General features: G+C 39.0%; 1 protein-coding gene across 2 annotated transcripts in view; it reads left to right on the top strand.

Moving 5' to 3' along the window:
- Positions 1 to 2,452: 2,452 nt before the first annotated feature.
- gnal2 (guanine nucleotide binding protein (G protein), alpha activating activity polypeptide, olfactory type 2) overlaps positions 2,453 to 17,641 on the top strand; it is a 53,961-nt gene continuing 38,772 nt past the window's right edge. The window contains exons 1-4 of one of the 2 annotated variants that reach the window (XM_085253634.1): positions 2,453 to 3,164; positions 15,431 to 15,503; positions 16,487 to 16,541; positions 16,710 to 16,829. In XM_085253634.1, coding sequence (XP_085109760.1) covers positions 2,678 to 3,164; positions 15,431 to 15,503; positions 16,487 to 16,541; positions 16,710 to 16,829 — 735 coding nt within the window. In that variant the 5' untranslated portion in view covers positions 2,453 to 2,677. Of the gene's footprint in view, positions 3,165 to 13,904; positions 15,145 to 15,430; positions 15,504 to 16,486; positions 16,542 to 16,709; positions 16,830 to 17,641 lie in introns of those variants that run through there. The other variant, XM_085253635.1, reaches the window with a different exon arrangement.

Below are 17,641 nucleotides of genomic sequence, written 5' to 3' on the forward strand. Positions count from 1 at the left end.
GAAAAATACACAGACACTATATGACAAAGGGAAGGCAGGACTATTTATATACAGAAGGCTAATTGGCAAAGTAGAAACAGGAGGGGAAAGAGGTGAACATAATCAAGACAAACACAGGACACTAACTGTCAAACGAAAACAATAAATAACAAGAAAATTAAACACAGTGACAAGAAAAGTCACAATGAACAAGATACAAAAGCACATGAGGGAAACTCAGAAAAAAAAAAAGAAAACTGGTACACGAAATAATGAAACCAAGGTAAGGACTCAAAATAAAACCACACAACAACACAACCCCCCAAAAACATCAAGAATAGACTCTTCAGATGCCCAAACTCAGATATGTTAACTCTGGGCAAACTCAAAAATGTGATGCGTCCCACGCACCATGTCACTTTGCTGACCCTTCCATCCCTCCCACACAATAAATGCACTTGAGACTATCCCAGAACCTATACAATGTAAAAGGACATTGTTAAGTCAAAACAACAGCATGGAACCTACAAGGTTCATAATGTAAAAACATACTGGTGCTTGTCTTTTGGGGTTCAATTGTGGCTCAGAGTAGAGGGTTTCAAACTATGCTACAGATCTTCTTTACTAATGCACATCATGCTGTTGCAGAAACAGCCTCCCAGAGGAAGAAGCACTTCTATCACTGGCTTACTGTTTCACAAGTGCTCCATCTAGTGGTCCAATTTGCTCTCTGCACCTGTTTGTGTAGTCAGAATGTTTTCTGATCCGATTATTCAAGTCACAAAGCTCCCCAGTTATCAGACACTTAATTCAAGTGCCCCACACTGACTCTAGTGCTGTTCATGAAGCCTTCATACGATGAAGGTAAAAGTTAGACAGCCTCGAAGTGCCAATGGTGCTAAATATTTGGCACTTTTTAAATCATCACATTTCAAAAGTGCAACAAGGTCAATTTTACAGCCATTCTCAGTGCCAGAATCAAATTGATATGTCATAGTTTTAATAGTAAAACCGTACTGATTTAATGTCTATGTCAGAGTAACAGGAAGAAGCATTTGTAGCCTGGATGTTTTTAAGTTAAGGTTCTCGTAATTTAAAAACTTAAAAACGTGGATTTCTGAGTACAATTTAAAGGATTGCATCACTGTGTGGGACAGAAGGCTGTTCAAAACAAGTTATAAAGGTCTGATTAAATATATAAATACATTTTGATACAAGACTCATCTTCTTGCTGTGGTTTCTCCTGTGAGTCCTATTTTAACTGAAAAATGTTGGAAAATTCAGAAAATCATCATAGCATGAAGGTCATATTTTGCATGGCTTAAATATGTTATAGTTTTTATATTATATGGAACTCCCCCAAATTATGTTGTTTAGACTCACAATACAAAAAACTGTTTATGAGAAAATAAAGGAAGCATTAAAAACCATTATTCATGTTGTGATAATGTGATGAACCATGAGAAAGAGGAACCAGTGCAGGAGCAAACAGGTCATACACTGTCATGCACGTATAATAAAAATCCAGGACATTTTGCCAAAAGGTAAAATTCACAAACACATTAAATCTGTTTGTGAATTTTGTTATGCACAAGGTTATCAATCATAAACACAAGGAAAAACAGGAAAAACGCTAAACGCAGGAGAAAAATGGCTAGCATTCAAAACTGTTTGTACTGTTCAAACAACATTATTTGATCTGGGAATACTCAAAAAACTGAAAAATTTAAAGTACTTATATTTTTTATCGGTGGATTTAATTCTTAATGCACTGGCATCCACATATACATTTAATGTTGCTGCTGGTAAGAGTGGAGTTCATTTTCAGAACTTTATACACGGTTTATAAATAACAGTCTCATTTTTACCTGGTATAATGGGCCTTAATTTATTATACATATATAATTGATACAAATTGTGTATGTAGTTATATTTTCTACAGGTAAACAGTTTTTTAGCACCAGCTGAGGTGACAGAGAGGGGACTGTGCCACCACATCCTCTCCCTTGTTGACACGCCCCTGCTTAAGACACTAGCTCCCACTGTTAAAACATACAGTAGTGCCTAATATATATTTTTTAAATCATAGAAACAATGTTAAGAGTTAAAGTGCCAGTTTGGTAATATCTTTCTAATATCCTTGTGTGCGCCACAGATCGTATCAGAGGAATGTTTGCAGGGCCAAATAAAGAAACGCTTTGGTGCCGTGTCTTAAAATAGAGATTACGGTCTAGAGAGCAGGAGCCACCAACTGATTTAGAGATACAAGCATGAAATGTGAGGAATGAAAACCATGACCAGCATTCTCGAAATGGCCATACTGTAGTAATGTGACGTGCCGTGCATTGCACCTAACAACTGTGCAGTGAGATTGTTGCCTGTCTGTGAGGCGCATAGACGCGTTTTTTTCCAAGGTTGTGCTTTTGGTTACTTACGGTAAGGTGGACCCGCAGTGTCCACTAAAGGATCAGGTGATCCACTAACTACGAAGCGAAGGCTGACTGGGGAAAATGCAAAATGACATATAGCAAATGTCGGAGCATAATTCATTCACGTTTTCGGCTCAAATTCGGACCTGAATCGCATCGCTGGAGCTCCAATGTGACGATGGCTCGTTAGGGCTCGTGGCACAACGGCGATTTTTTTTGATATTTTAATTTATGAAAAATCACATTCACAGACACATATTGGTTTCAACATGGGGCTGTGCTACAGTCTGCGTCCCCGGCTCTTCGGGGACCTGAGCGGCTCTATCTCCAACGCTACCTCGGACTCGGACCAGCCTCCGGATGCCGCCGTGCCGACACGCGCCGGGGGAGCTCGCCAGGAGGACACCGGGGGATGCGGGGAGACTTCGTCGCTACGCGGCGGCCTGGTGCGCCCCGGGGACCCTGCCAGGCTCCCGGCCGGGGAGCACCGCCGTGGAGACACCGGTACCGACGGTGTGCTCATACAGAACGGAGGCGGCGGAGGTGGAGGCAGCGGTAAAGGGACGGGGAAGGACCGCGGCCGCCGCTTACAGCTGCTGCAAAAAACAAGCACCCAAAAGCAGAAAAACTGTGACAAACTGCTGGTGGAGGAGAAGGAGGCCGAGAAGGAGGCGAAGAAAGTCAGTAAGAATATAGACAGGGTGCTCAAGGAGCTCAAACGGGAGTACAAACAGACGCATCGGCTGCTGCTGCTCGGTAGGTTGTGTACCTCTGTTTTATTATTAGAAACCAAAAAACGCACTGGCCTTTCCAGAAATTATGTCACTGCTCTAGCGAGGCCTGTTGCCACATCTGTTGGCTTGACTGTGAAGACTAAACTCCCTGCGGCTGTCAATGACAAGTGATGAAGATGGACGTTTAGACTACCGGATCCTTGCTGTCACAGTTACATTCAGGGTTATGGGGATTTTTGAATAGCCAATTAAGCGAAATGTCGACTGTTAATCAGGGACAAACATAAACATTACATGGGCACACAGACACTTCTTAGCTGGAGGCTATACTGGGCCGTATTTGCCTTGTGTAGTAGCCTCTATCATAGTATGAGTGTGGCATATGTCCAAGGCGACAGAAAACAAATATTTCTTTTATTAGCTGGCACATTTGGACTCTGGAGTGTCCTATAAGTGCAGCTGACTTTCTCTGTAAAGATAATCTAAAGATGCCTTAGCTTTGGCTGTTTGGTTATTCCCACTCAGCACTTATGTGGAGGAGCTGGGGCACTTTTTAAAGTCATACCCACCAACAAATATACTGTAATACAGGCTGTTTTAGTAATGCTCTAGTGTCTATTAAATTAGATGTTATACCTAAAACAAGTGGTTTTCACACATTTTTGTACCCAAGGCACCCCAAGATTTCAAGGCGTACGTCAGTTTGTATTTGCAGAAAAAAGCCCACATGTTGAAATGTTGTTAATTCTTCTTTAAATTCTGAAGACGCTTTGGATCACAGATGTGCAGCATCTGCACTTAAATGACACCTACAGTTTAGATCGTTGTAGTTTGGCCCACAAAGGGAAGCAATTCATCAATCGGACTGCTTGTTCACTAATACACTGCATTTACATCTCATTTATTGCTTTTTGTGCTACGGGAATAATATTGTAAGTTTGGGACAAAATCACAAGGCACACAATGTGACAACCACTCCTGTAATTATATAACCGGAGACAACAGGTACATCTAGTTACAGTAGTCTTTTTTCCCCTCCCTCCAGTAAATGAATCCATAAAGTGTGTAAGGTGACCTTAGTGTACAAATATGTACTGCATAGAGATCATTTAGCTTCTTGCTGCTGTGCCTTGTTCAAGTACAGTTTAGTGTACACACAGAATATAGCTCGCTGGTTTGCTCAATAAATGTTGGGACTCATGTGGTGCAGTATAGTAAAGCGTTCCACTCTGCAATATAGTGACTAGAATTGGCTTCTTGTGATAGACTATAATATGCAAATATGGTTCATAACAATTAGAGTCTGTCTGATATGGGAGCCACAGCAGGCAGAGATTTATATTATATATTTTAAAGATATATCGACCATTTTAAAGTTATCCCAAACTTATTTTTCTACCTCTATATTCTGTTTTTTAAATGTTAATTGGACGACACAGCATATCTGTGATCAAGTGACCAATATATCAGTTCGGTTCTTATAAAAAGACTACTTAGCTTTTGGTTATAGGACCATGTTTGCTCTAGCAATCATGTATGAGAGAGTATTTTATAATATTATTTGTTAAAAATGGACTTTTGGCTAAACTGTTACATGTTTACAGTAAAGGGGTTTCAATAACTATGTTATTTTGCTTTAATAAACAGCGGAGGAGTGTATAGGAGCCTGTGGTGTAGAGTGAGCTCACTTTAGGGATTTCCAATAAAATAGCTCGATTAACACTGACAAATGTAAATGGTGTAATTGTGAAAGATGAATCGAGATAAGGTGATTTGCATCAGGCACTGCATGCTAAATTTGGCTCCTGTGATTCTTTAAAGTTTTATTTTTAAGTGCGTTATCTGCCCAGAGACACCAAAAATAGTCTGTCTTTGAAAAAAAAAAGTTAACCAATTGAATAAATGGTTCAAATAATATTTTAAAGCATATTATGGTGACTTGTAGTATTAGATCATATTTACTCTGGAGTTCTCTATATGTGTATAATATAATAAAAAATGACCTTTTTGCTAACTGTTGCACATTTAGAGTCTGCATTTTAAATAACCAAACAAATATGATAAAATGATCCACTCAGAGTACAAACTTACAGACTGATCCCAGTTCTGACCTTCGGTTTGATGGTTACACCTTCATTTATGAAGAATTTACAAGTTCACATAGATTTGTCAGCCTTTGTAAGTGATCAGTTTAATAAATAATTGGGGGTTATGGCCCTTTGTATACAGTAAATTATTATAGTGTGGAAAAAAAACCCATAACCAGCAAATTCATATTTAAATAAGTATGTGGGACACGTATTGATTTTAAACGTGTTTATATAAACCACAGGACTTGTATACTTAACCAGACCATCACTGGGTCCCATAGATGGATTGTTTATATGATTTCCAGTCTTATGCTCAGAATGATGGCGATTTTGGGCTGGACCTCTTCACCAGCGGAAATGGCTTAGAGCTCATTTCGACCACCTCGCAGAGCATTCAGCGCAGAAACGAAAATGTAACACCCATCTTTGAATTCAGCCCTCCAGCTGCTTTTGAGATTACACTTTAATTAATACTGTCATATTTTATATAGATGTATCTTGTAATTTGTGTTATTTCACCCCTCTACTGTAAAAGAAAACTTGCACAGCACTTGATTTTTTTTTTTCAAGAGAGAAAATCTTGACCAGGAGCAGAAGCTTAAAGGTGGCCAGGGCTAACCTGATTATAAAAGACTTAGATGTCGACACATTTACAATAAAAACAGAACTGATGCTCTTTTGTTTTTCGCAGTTTCATGCCAGGCTTGATGCTGTATCGCATGCATTTCCTCTACTTCGAAAAGTGCACTGCTTCTTTCCTCGATTATTATAAATGGCTGCCAGTTTAATTTCCTGAGTAAACAGCTCCCACTAATTACACACAGGAAGAAATGGCTCATCCTAATGAAGCCGCACAGGCCACTGTCATACATTCTTCCATGGAAGCTTACAGCATGTTTGACCTGTGTTACTTCAGCGTGATCTGCCTCCATAGGATCACAGTTATTTTTGGGAGCTGGCTGACTCTCCTGGTACACCCAGCAGCCCTTGCGGGCCACCTCTGGCTTCTCCCGAGAGGCCTCTGGGGCTTTATATCCTGCCAGTCTCCAGCAGGACTCCTGTTGCAGTGGACTGAGGTGGTTTGTGTTCCTCTGAAAGTGGACACCTTTCAAATAGTGTTACATTTCAACGCAACGTATGGTGCCTAATCTGGGTCACTTTATCTGTTTGTATTTGCTGCAGTAATTTAGTGAAATAACAATGATTAAGAGGAACGAATGCGGACCATAAATGGGCTGCCGTGCTAGGCTTTGAGCATGCTTTGGTAATATTTATACAATCAGGTAAATGTTCGGATGCTGTGTTAGGCTTTTTCTTCATATGGTAACAGCTGATGAGTAATATTTTAATTCAGCACTAACTTGGAAAATATGATGTTAACCTGCTGAAGTGAAGCTGAAACAGTTTCTTTTCCTAAAAGTAAATAATTTTTCTTCATTTTCCAAGATTTTATGTTCGAATACAGAAATAAAGATAATTTCTTGTGGAGCTGAGACATTTCATCATTTAAAAAAAAAAGTATTTTAGCAAAACTTCACACGTTCAAGCTTTTTTTTAAATACAGATATTTGTGAGATTCATTCATTGGTCTTCTGTGATAGCAGGTTGACTTTCTTTATGTTCTTTAGATCGTTGACAAGTGGAAAAATGTGACTCATAATGACGGATAATGGAAATAGAAGTGATTCATATTTGTTTATGTATATAGTAGGGACGTTGCATGCACTATATTTAAATAAAATATATATGTAGTCATAATTGTAGGACTTCTAGCCACAAATAATTTGCAAATTAGGTGTAAAATAAACATAAAGAAATAATAAAATGGAACAGATTTAAAAAAAAAAACAAAAAAACAGTCCCTGAGAAGAGTGATCACAGATTTGCCTTAGTTTTTCCTCGGTGTTAAAAGTTGTAAAATCAGTCATGTCTTTATTTCTTATGGCAGGGTTTTCCAGCTCTCTGGACCTTTTAACCTCGAAAGGGGACTGATCAAATTTTCTTTTATTTAACCAGGAAGTCCCATCGAGAGCAAACCTTTTACAGGAAAGGCCACCATCAAGGAAGCATACAAAGTCAGATCGTTAAAAACTGCGTAATAGTGCAAAATGTACAAATACCCTCAACATAAAAGACAAAACAACCACTTTCTTTATAGTGCCTTTGGATGCAACAAAAAGTATATATGAGTGTTTAAGTGTAGATCTTTCTGCAAAGCATCAATAGTGGAATTTTAAAATCAATTTTATGGAGCAGATCTGTGACTAGTTTGTTCAGACATTTAAAAATTGCAATTTGACAAAATAAGTCAGCCTGTGAAGGTAAATCACTTCTGATCCAATATTTTTGACCTCCTGAGACCCGAGTTCCTGTTTGGGATCTATTTGGGATTAGTTGGATACCTGATAAGAATAAAAACTAAGCTTTCATCCTTGAACAGGAAGTTGTAACTTTGTTACATAACTGTTACATACTAAAAAAGTTTTTCCTCATATGGGAAGTTTTCTTTAAATAGCATAGCAAAGTTTAAGGCACTGCCGGTTTTCAGGAGGTTAAAGCTTGCTTGTGTAGTTTACTGACGACGTTACACAGAAATATAAATGAAATATTTAATGATAGCTTCTCTAATGAAGATGCATCCCTTTATTAAAGGTTATGAGATTGCCACATGCTCTGCAACTTTAACATATCCGATGTGTTTGAATTGCAAAGCAAGATGGCTCATTTTAGTCAAAAATAGGCCTCTTCATTTATCTGTTTAGACACAGAAAGTCACGGATCTGTGTGTAATTATTATTATCTGGACTTCTCACAGCACAGTAATGTTATATTTTCTTCAAACCTACAGTAAAAACATTCTTTATTAGGCGTGTTCAAATAAAAGACACTTCAGAAAATGTGAAGTAGTGCATTTTTTACTTGCAGTGCAGGAATACAGGGATGGGAACTGGAAGGAAAGTTCCTATGATTTCTTGGAGAGGAAGTTACTTTATTGTTTGGCCTCTTGGCTCAGATTCTCCACAGTCCTCTGATAATATCTGTTACAGCTTTCCTAGATGTCCTTAACTGGCTGTTTCATATCTCAGCCTTATCGCCTTCATAAGCCTGAACAACAGGCTGCTAACAATGTGGTACTTCTGACCGAAACGATCACTGAAACGAGGTAGGCTGGCTAAATGCGGATTTCGTTGGAAGTCCCTACGAGATGTGCTTTTTAGTTTTGTTTTTGTTTGCCTTTTGAGTCCCTATCCTCCATGTGAAAACATGCACACTTTGGAAAAGCTTACTCATTCACACAGGCCCCACCCCCAGCCCTTTCGAATACAAGCAGAGGCAACTGAACTTTGCTTCTGTCTAAATGGGTTTTATCATTGACCACTCCTGAACTTTGCTACTCATTGCTTAGAGTTCCCAGTTAATGTAATGAGCAACAGCAGGTACTGGAGTATGAATTACAGTCGTGTTTATGATACTGATAGCAAGGTCGCAGTGTGAGTTGTCTTGATAGTTGTGATTGCTTCATCAGAGTGAACCACGCCACATTCGAAGGACATTGGACCGTGGTTGTTCTTCACGTTGTGCTTACAGTATAATTTATGCTTTATCAAGAGCCTCTGTCCCCACAGAGAGTGCTGTAAAGTTCTTTCCAGCCTCAGAAAAAATTTCAAGGAGGCTAATTTTAGCTGCATATCATTTGGACGCGTGCCTTGTTTGTACAATACATGCTTCAATTATAGCCGGGCCAGTAAATAAGTGTAGAAGATTTATGTGGAGAAAAGAACTCTTTCAAGTGTCAGTTATTATTAGGTCTGCCGTTACAGCCCACTGGCAGTTATAATCTTTTCCCAGCCAGAAAGCCTTATATTTGACTATATTAAATGTAAAGTGCAATAGTTTTGGTAAAGCCTGTGTTTTACTTGCACAGTGCAACTGTGCAGCATTTGCAGCTGTGTTTAAGGGGCTTTAAGCGGGTATGGGAAATAAACCCGAGTCACTCGAGGTGTGGATACATGTAAGAGTGAAAATGGAGGGGAGAACTATTAATGTCAGACAAAAAACAGATTTACTTGTAATACTGATCTGAGAGCTGCTTCCAAGGCTGCACATGTGAATACACTGACACAGACCTTAATTGGCAAGTATGTCTTCTACTATATAAAATCAACAGGCCAAATCTGAAAAATGTTCCCACCTCACCCTGTCAGAATTGGCTAATTTAATAACCTTACTCTATTTAATGAAAGCATGCAAACTTTGGTCCTCACGTTTTATATTTTAAAAGCCCTAAAACACTCAAAATAAGACTGTTAGAGAATCTTTTTGACACAGTATAAAAGATGGTATCAAAATGGGGCTTTTCATATTCTTTAACTTGTTTTAAAGAGCCATGATGATATAACCTTTTATTGTTTTATTGTGGGAATGATCAGAAAACAGATAGCACATCCAGGTAACATTTATTACTCACTACTCATTAAAGTAATGAGGTCTCAAAACTGCTGGAAAAATAATATATATAAAAAAAGGTCCTGAATTTCAACCCATCCTTTGTACTTTAGGGCTCAGAGTCAGGTGGGAGGCACTGATTGATTTTTCATAGTGACCTTTACAGATGTCACACTGATAGATTAAAACTCTTTCACACATTCAAAAGTTTAACTGCTAGACAGAAGGCCTCGTACCTCACTCAAAAGCCAGTTCTCAGTACCACCTTCAAAGCCCTCTGATCGCCTATTTTGATTGTTATCCTGAAGTTTTATGAAAATTAACTTTAACTTCAGTGGACCCAAAAATCATATGTATAGACTTGCCTGTCAAATCTGACAAAAATTGCTTACGTTTGCTGATTTTTTTTCTTTGCTCCAAAATAAGATATAAAGACGGTTTGTTGTTTTTGTTTTTTACCCCCCGGATGTAATTCTTCTACCATCACCCCTGTTTGTGTAGAGTTTTCCCTGCGATTTCAAGTCGGGATTCTTTAAGCCCCATCTCTCTTTATCTTTTTCTCATGTCTCCACAGGATACAAATCATGCATCTGCTAAAAGTTGCATGTTTTTGCACATGATATCAAAAGCTAGTTCTGCTGTTCATGCAGATACAGATTGAATTTAGGTGGAACATTGAGAAACCTTTCTCCTTCACTAGATGTGACTCGTGTCAAATCCTGGACAAAGATGGCAGAAAAAAAGGACTTCAAGTGAAGTACAGATAAATGAGAGCAATCTTTGTTTGGAGAGGGACTTAAAAGAAAAATGAGTATTGGCACACACTTTTAGTCTAGTTAAGAGGAAGCAGCGGCAAGCTAAATATAAATATCAGACGGTACTTCCTAAAAAGGACAATAATTTATGCAGCAAAACCTACTTCTGCATCATTCATGGGGAGCTCGACAGCCTGCGTGCAATTCTGCGCGTAGCCACTAGAGGGTGGTGTGGGCCAGCCACTTGTTTTGACCTTGCTTTCTCAGGCCGGCAGCCGGATTTTTCCCTCTTTTGGTGATGGAGTATTTATGGTGGTAGTGAGAGTTCAAGAGTGGTTTTGCATGCTGGGTAACTTTGTTCTACTAATTTCACTACAGGAAACTGGTATTTGCATTTCGGACAGAATAATCGCAGATTCCTTGGTATATGTTTCAAAAATAACCTCGTTGTTCAGTGACGCGTTTAGTGATGGTATTAATATGTACAGTACATTTTGCGGCTAGTTTTTAAAACCTGAATGCAGCAGACTGGTACTGATAGTTTGTGTTTTAACACAGGAAGGCGGGACTAGCGAGAGCTATGAGACGTTGTGATGACGTGAATAAAATGAGTTTGTTTCGTAAATACTGCTTTGACAAATAACGCAATGCTGTTCTAAATTTAAAACTAAATTTAAATGTAACCGTAAATGCCAACTTTAAAAAGAAAGAAAGAAAGAAAGAAAGAAAGAAAGAAAGAAAGAAAGAAAAGCCATCACAAGCAAACTTTATCAAATGCCTTTAATTGATCTTAATTGAGGGCCGTTCATGTGGTTGTAGCTCTACTGCAGGTCTAAGCTCTGGCAAAACTGTCAGATGGATGGTCTCTGGGATAAATCCTTCATTCTGTGGTGGTCCATGGTTTACGGTTGGTTTATTGGTTTAGCCTCTGGCAGGTAAACATTTATGAGTAAGGAAGACGTGGCACTAAGCACTTATTTAACATCCTAAACATCTCTTTAGTGAGCCCGCCACACGGCACGGCGGGCAGGCGTGTAAACTGTGTCGGTGGCAAACATGGCTTTAATGTGTGCTGAGCATTGAGTTTCACAAAGGATGAAACTCAGAAGAAAGGCATTTCTTTTATCTTTGCTTAACGTATAATTAAAATACTCCTGTGCTCCGTCATTTGGACTTTGCAGTTTGAGATCAGGTTGAGGATAACATTATGCTTATTTAATAGAACTAAACAACATTTTATCTCTTGTTAGTATCACTGCAATTTCACAGCAGAGCGATTGACTAGATGTAACTTATCACGTTGCTAGATCTTGTTTTATGGAGTGTCTCAAATTGCTCAGAAATTTCAGTATATACATGCTTGTGGCCACTTTTTTAGGTACACCTTGCTAGTGTTGTGTTGGACTCCCTTTTGCATTCAGAGCTGCTTTCAGCACAGATTTTGGTCCATATTGACATCATAGCGTCGCACAGTTACTGCTGATTCATCAGTTGCACATGCATGACGCGAATCTCTCCTTTCACCAAATCCCAAAGATGCTGTATTGGATTGAGATCTGGCGACTGTGGAGGCCATTTGAGTGCAGTGAACTCATGTTTCAGAAACCATTTTCAGATGATTTGAGCTTTGTAACAATGTTCAGGTAGGCTGTAGTGTTTTAAATGATGCTCAGCTGGTACGAAGAGGCCCAAAGTTTGCCTAGAAAATATCCCAAACACCATTAGGCCACTATCATTCTCTTAAAACCCTAGAGATGATGGTTTGGGGAATCTGTGCAGTTTCTAAAATACTCAGAGCAGCATGTCTGATACCAACAACCACACCACATTCAAAGTAACTTAAATCACCTTTCCTCTCTATTTTTAATCTCAGCTTGAACTACAGCTTTCTTGACCTACATGCATACATGGTGTCTTTGCTTGCTGTCATGTGATTGGCTGATTTAAATATGTGTGTTAATAAGCAACTGAAAAGACATACCTAACAACAGTTAAAGTTGTCCAGGAATCAAAACTAAAATGGGAAGAATCAGACAAAATTCTGGAAAAAATCAGGTTTTCTCAAATTTATCTCTTGAGGTTCTCGGATGCTTTACTTAAGTAAATGCTGCAATGCCACAGTTAAAACTACTTAAACATGCAACATTTTATTTTTCACCAGCAAAATGATTACATCAAAGCTAAAAATGCTCAATGTTTATCCCAAAATCCCTGTCAGGTTTCTCTTAAATGAGAAAGATAATGTGTTTATGTTCAATTTCCTGCCAGCACTACATCTCAGTCAAAAACTGAGACAGTTCCGTGTGGTATCACCATTTCCTAGGAACCAAGGAGTTCCCAGGAAAGTTTTCAAGGCTTGATAAGTGACTGTTCAACAATGGGGATTCATTTGTCTCATTTTCTTCTTCATAATATGCGAAGTGATTTCAGTGGGTGACAGATCTGGACTCGAGGCACATCGGTTTAGCACCTGGACTCTCTCACTGTTACAGTGCTGGAAATGTTGGCATTGTATTTCTGAAATAAGCAAAGGCCTTCCCTGAAAACGTCATCACTTCTCTTTAGCCTAGAATATGCAGCATCCATGAAAGTAATTTCAAATTTTCATTTGTCAGATCACAGAACAGTTTTCAACCTCGTCTCAGCCTGTCTTAATGAATCTTGAGCCAAGAGAAGGCTGTGGCATTTCTGACTCATTTTTCCATCATTCAAGTTGAGTTTTTCTTTAGTTTTATGTGGTAAAGCTTTTATCTCGTAGCACTGAACTCTGCTCAGTGACAGTTGTTTTCAGAGTTGTTGCTAAACAAATGCAATGATATAAACTACAAAATTATTTTGATTTTTATGCACTGATGCCTAAAGGTCTGCAGAGGTCATTAGTGTTGGTTTGTATATTTTACTGTAGAACATGCAATCCCAGTATTTCTTTCTACATATTTATACTGTGAAACATTATTTTTTAAAAAGTACTTTGAGTTTTGCTTCTGAGAGAGTCAAACATATGGGAGGCTCTTCCTATGATATTCCATATATATATATATATATATATATATATATATATATATATATATATATAAATAAATAATTTTTTTTTCTTCAATAAGTAAATTAACTAGCAGAACCTAAAATTAGAAATCTACTTATAAATGACTTATTATTGTTATTATTATTATAGATAGCGACATACAGCAATAGTTATATAGTTAAAATCATCTGTAGCTGCAAAATGAATGTGATGTGCACAATTATGCATTAAAGTGGGGCCCATACCTATTCAGAGAAACGGCTATGTTGGAAATTTAAAAACTGAAAACTACATTTAAAAAAAAAAAAAAAAAAAAAAAAAAAACACACAGAAAATTTCTATATTTGAACTAGAGATCTTTCAGTATTTTTTATTATTATTATTATTATTATTATTATTATTATTTCCCACAACCATTGACTTCTGTTCTAGTTTAAAAAAACAAACAAAAAACAAACAAACATGAAAAACAAAATTAAAGATGATCCATTAATCAATAATTAACTATTCTGGTTAATGAGCATTTTACTTTCTAAAATTTTAGTGTACTGGCATGCTAAAACTTCTCTATAAATACTGAATTGGGATTATAGTAATAGTATATTAGTAAACACTGTGCTTTGTGCCCCATTTCTCTACATATGTATTTTCTTTTATCAAACAGTCTAACTTCCGGTGGGGCCTGTCGTGTGACATCGGCCCTACAAATCGTAGAAACGCCCCTGCCCGCGACCGCTGTGATGTGTTGCCAGACCTGTAGTCTATTGTAAAAACCTCAGCCAGGTAAAAGCCCATTGCGCACGCAGACAGTCGCTGTAACTGGGTTGCCAGTTTAGGGTCAGGGCTGTCTCACTGACTGAAAGCCAACGAGAAGAGACCCAGCCCCTCTGCAAAAGCAGTCGAGAGAGAGAGTCGCGTCCGGGTTTCCACTTTCTTTCGATTACTTTGATAGCGGGACAGCAAACGGACTAAATCTGGAATGGCTCGTCGTATTTTGGCACACACGTTCTAAAATGCTCTATGAGTGCGGGTTGTTAATGTTACAGTTTAACGCAGGTTTGTTTTCCACCTCCACGGTGCACGGCTACTTCCTGGTGCTACAGAGAGAGGCAGTGCTGAGTTAAAGAGACAGAAATACTGATAGAAATTCAGATAGAAAAAAAAAATACTGAGAGAAGAGAGGGGTTGGAAACGCGATAGGAACAGTTGACTGGATTCCCAGAAACTGAATCCCCCCTCTCTCTTCTTATTTATGTCTATTTTTTTTAGATTTCTCCGTTGAAGCGAGTCGTTATTCTTCGTTTGGTTTGTAAACTAGCAAACGGTTTGGATGACGGTTGGCTGCGGCTAAAGCGGAATTGTAACGGGGAACATATTCCTCCCTCCGACGGAGAAGCCTCGCTGTGATTTTTTTTAACCTTTTTTATTTCACACCAGACTCCTTCTTGTGTCATTTCAACCCGCAATATCATCCCAGGTTTCATTTTTAAAAAGAATATATATATATTTTTTAACGATTCCACAAGGAAGGGTTAGGGCGACGGAAGATGGGTTGTTTGGGCAACAGCAAGACTGAAGATCAACGCATCGACGAAAAGGCACAACGAGAGGCTAATAAAAAGATAGAAAAACAGTTGCAAAAGGAAAGACAAGCGTACAAAGCCACACACAGGCTCTTATTACTGGGTAAGGCTGCTTTCTGTGGTGATGGCTGTCTGAAATGTGAGCTAACCGTAATCCCTTTCGTTTACCGAACACGTAGCCCCATTTGACAGCGCTTGCAATAATATGTCATGGGGGTGGATATTGATGGAAGCGAAGCTCCGGAGCCTACAATTAACTGGCTTCATTTCCAGATTTTGTTGGGTTTTTTCTTCTTTCTTTCTTTTGCGGTGCTGTGGAAGGGGTTCACGCTAATCAGGATGTCCGTGTTTGTGGTCATTTTGTGATGTGTTTGTGTGTATTTTCGAAGGTGCGGGAGAGTCCGGAAAAAGCACCATTGTGAAGCAGATGAGGATTCTACACGTCAACGGCTTCAACGCAGAGTGAGTGCTGCTCAGTACGCCTGTTAAACGCCAACATGAAAAAAAAATCGCATTAATGATTATTTTTATGGCTCCCCTCTTAATGAATAACATTGTCGAGGCCAGAAGATAGCCTGTGAATGGATTTTCCCCAGGCACTGCAGCGCCTGTTGGGCCCAGTTTCCCATGCAAACCAGCTAATATCGTCCTCCCCCCTCCTTCTCTCCCTCTCTCTCTCTATACACACACACACACACCCTCTTCTTTTCGTGCACAGTTATCATACATATGTGAGGATGTCAGTGTTACACAGATGGCAAATAATTTGCCGTTTCCTGTTTTATGTGAGAGGGTGAAAGGTTGTGATCGACACAGGCCTATTATTGATGATTTGTTTTGCTGCAAGGCCTTGCATGGCATTGATCTTAACAGTGGGCTATTTTAAACAGGCCCACTTTATGTCAGAGTCATGTAACTATATGAAAACCCTGTTTTTGTGTGCTTTTAATTTATTTCCCTGACTGAGGGAGGCATGATCTTGCAGTTTCAAGATCTGGGGAAGAGGAGGGTGGGATTGTCATATACAGGGTCCCCCACCACCTACATGTACAAATAATTGGTGCCCACCGAAGAGGATTTCAGGGGGGTTTAATTTACTTGAGCTTTAAATACATCTTTATTTCTCAAATGGCCGAAAATAATAGTGGTTTAGCAAGGTGGCAAACTCATTGCTTACATGCACATTTTAACTTGGGAGGAACCCTGCGTCTTAATAAAGGATTTTTTTTAGAAACTCTAAGTACAGCCCTGCTGCTCTGAAGTTTGACAAAATGTGGTAAATTGTGCAGGAAAAATATGCTATATGTAGGAAGAAATCATGCACATGTTTTTGCCAGTGCTGGGACGTATACTGAGACACAGCACATGGCCTGTATGTTTAATTTGTTACTCTGTGTTACTCGTCTAATGTGGTGGGATGTCTCTGTTCTGTCTTCCCCACACAGGGAAAAGAAACAGAAAATCCAAGATATTCGGAAAAACGTGAAGGATGCCATAGTGGTGAGTTTCATCTGCATCACCTCCCAAATGTGCTCAATGTCTCTGTTGATACACAGAATCCCTCTGCAATCCCATTTTACTGATTATTATACAGGCTTACAATCAGATTCCCCCCACCCCCTTGTGTTCATCCTGCTTAATGCTTGTTTTTTTTTTTTTTTTCCTTAGACTATAGTGTCTGCAATGAGCACTTTAATACCCCCAGTCCCGCTAGCCAACCCAGAGGACCAATTCAGAATTGACTACATCAAAAGCATAGCACCCCTCTCTGACTTTGACTATTCACAGGTAAGACCTTTGGACGTGTGTGAGTATGTGTGAGAGCAGGTGCTGCTTTTGTCTTGTGTGGTTGATGGCATGTGAAGGTATACATTTGCTGTCTCTCCAACTGTGCATATCAAAGTTGTCACACCTAATCATGTATTTCTTCAGTGATTTCTTGTTCCTTATGACAATATAACCCCCCCCCCCCCCCCCCCCCCCACACACACACACACACACACACACACACACACACACACACACCTTCATAACTACCCTATGGGTAAGGGCATAGTGTTTACTATGCAGGATATGAACTTAAGTATGGAAATGATAACTAGTCGGAGCACATCTTTTCAGTGTGCGATCAGCCATTCGATAACACGAGGTCATGTGTTGGAAATGTAGATAATGTTTTACATAATTCTCAAAGTGTTCCTTGTTTGACACTGGGTGTGCAGTGCCACAGAACAGGAATAACAAACTGATACAGAGCTACAGATACACAGAGGGACGTTTTGAATTTTATTATTGTTAATTCAGGTTAACAGGAGCGAGAAAGCACTGACATGCTATTTCAGGGGAATCGAGTGCAGTTTATGTTTCAGCTGCTCAGCTTTGTGTTTTAACCAGTGGTGTGAAATTTCAGGAACCACAGTTCCAGAGGGTCTTTAGGAATTTTTAAAGATTTTTAAAAAGAAAAGTAAGGTCATGAAATGTCTTAAAGTTTTATATTTACTTGTCAGAGGTTTTCAGTTTACATATGCCCTGATCCAACTTTCTATACTTCCACTTCCGATTTGATACCTTGGCTTTGAGTATCTGCCGATATAAGTCGG

Source organism: Mchenga conophoros, linkage group LG18 (genome assembly GCF_057382185.1).
Source record: "Mchenga conophoros isolate Kocher_MC1m ecotype Shallow Benthic linkage group LG18, M_conophoros_male_GT1.1, whole genome shotgun sequence".
In the NCBI taxonomy this organism is placed as follows: domain Eukaryota; kingdom Metazoa; phylum Chordata; class Actinopteri; order Cichliformes; family Cichlidae; genus Mchenga; species Mchenga conophoros.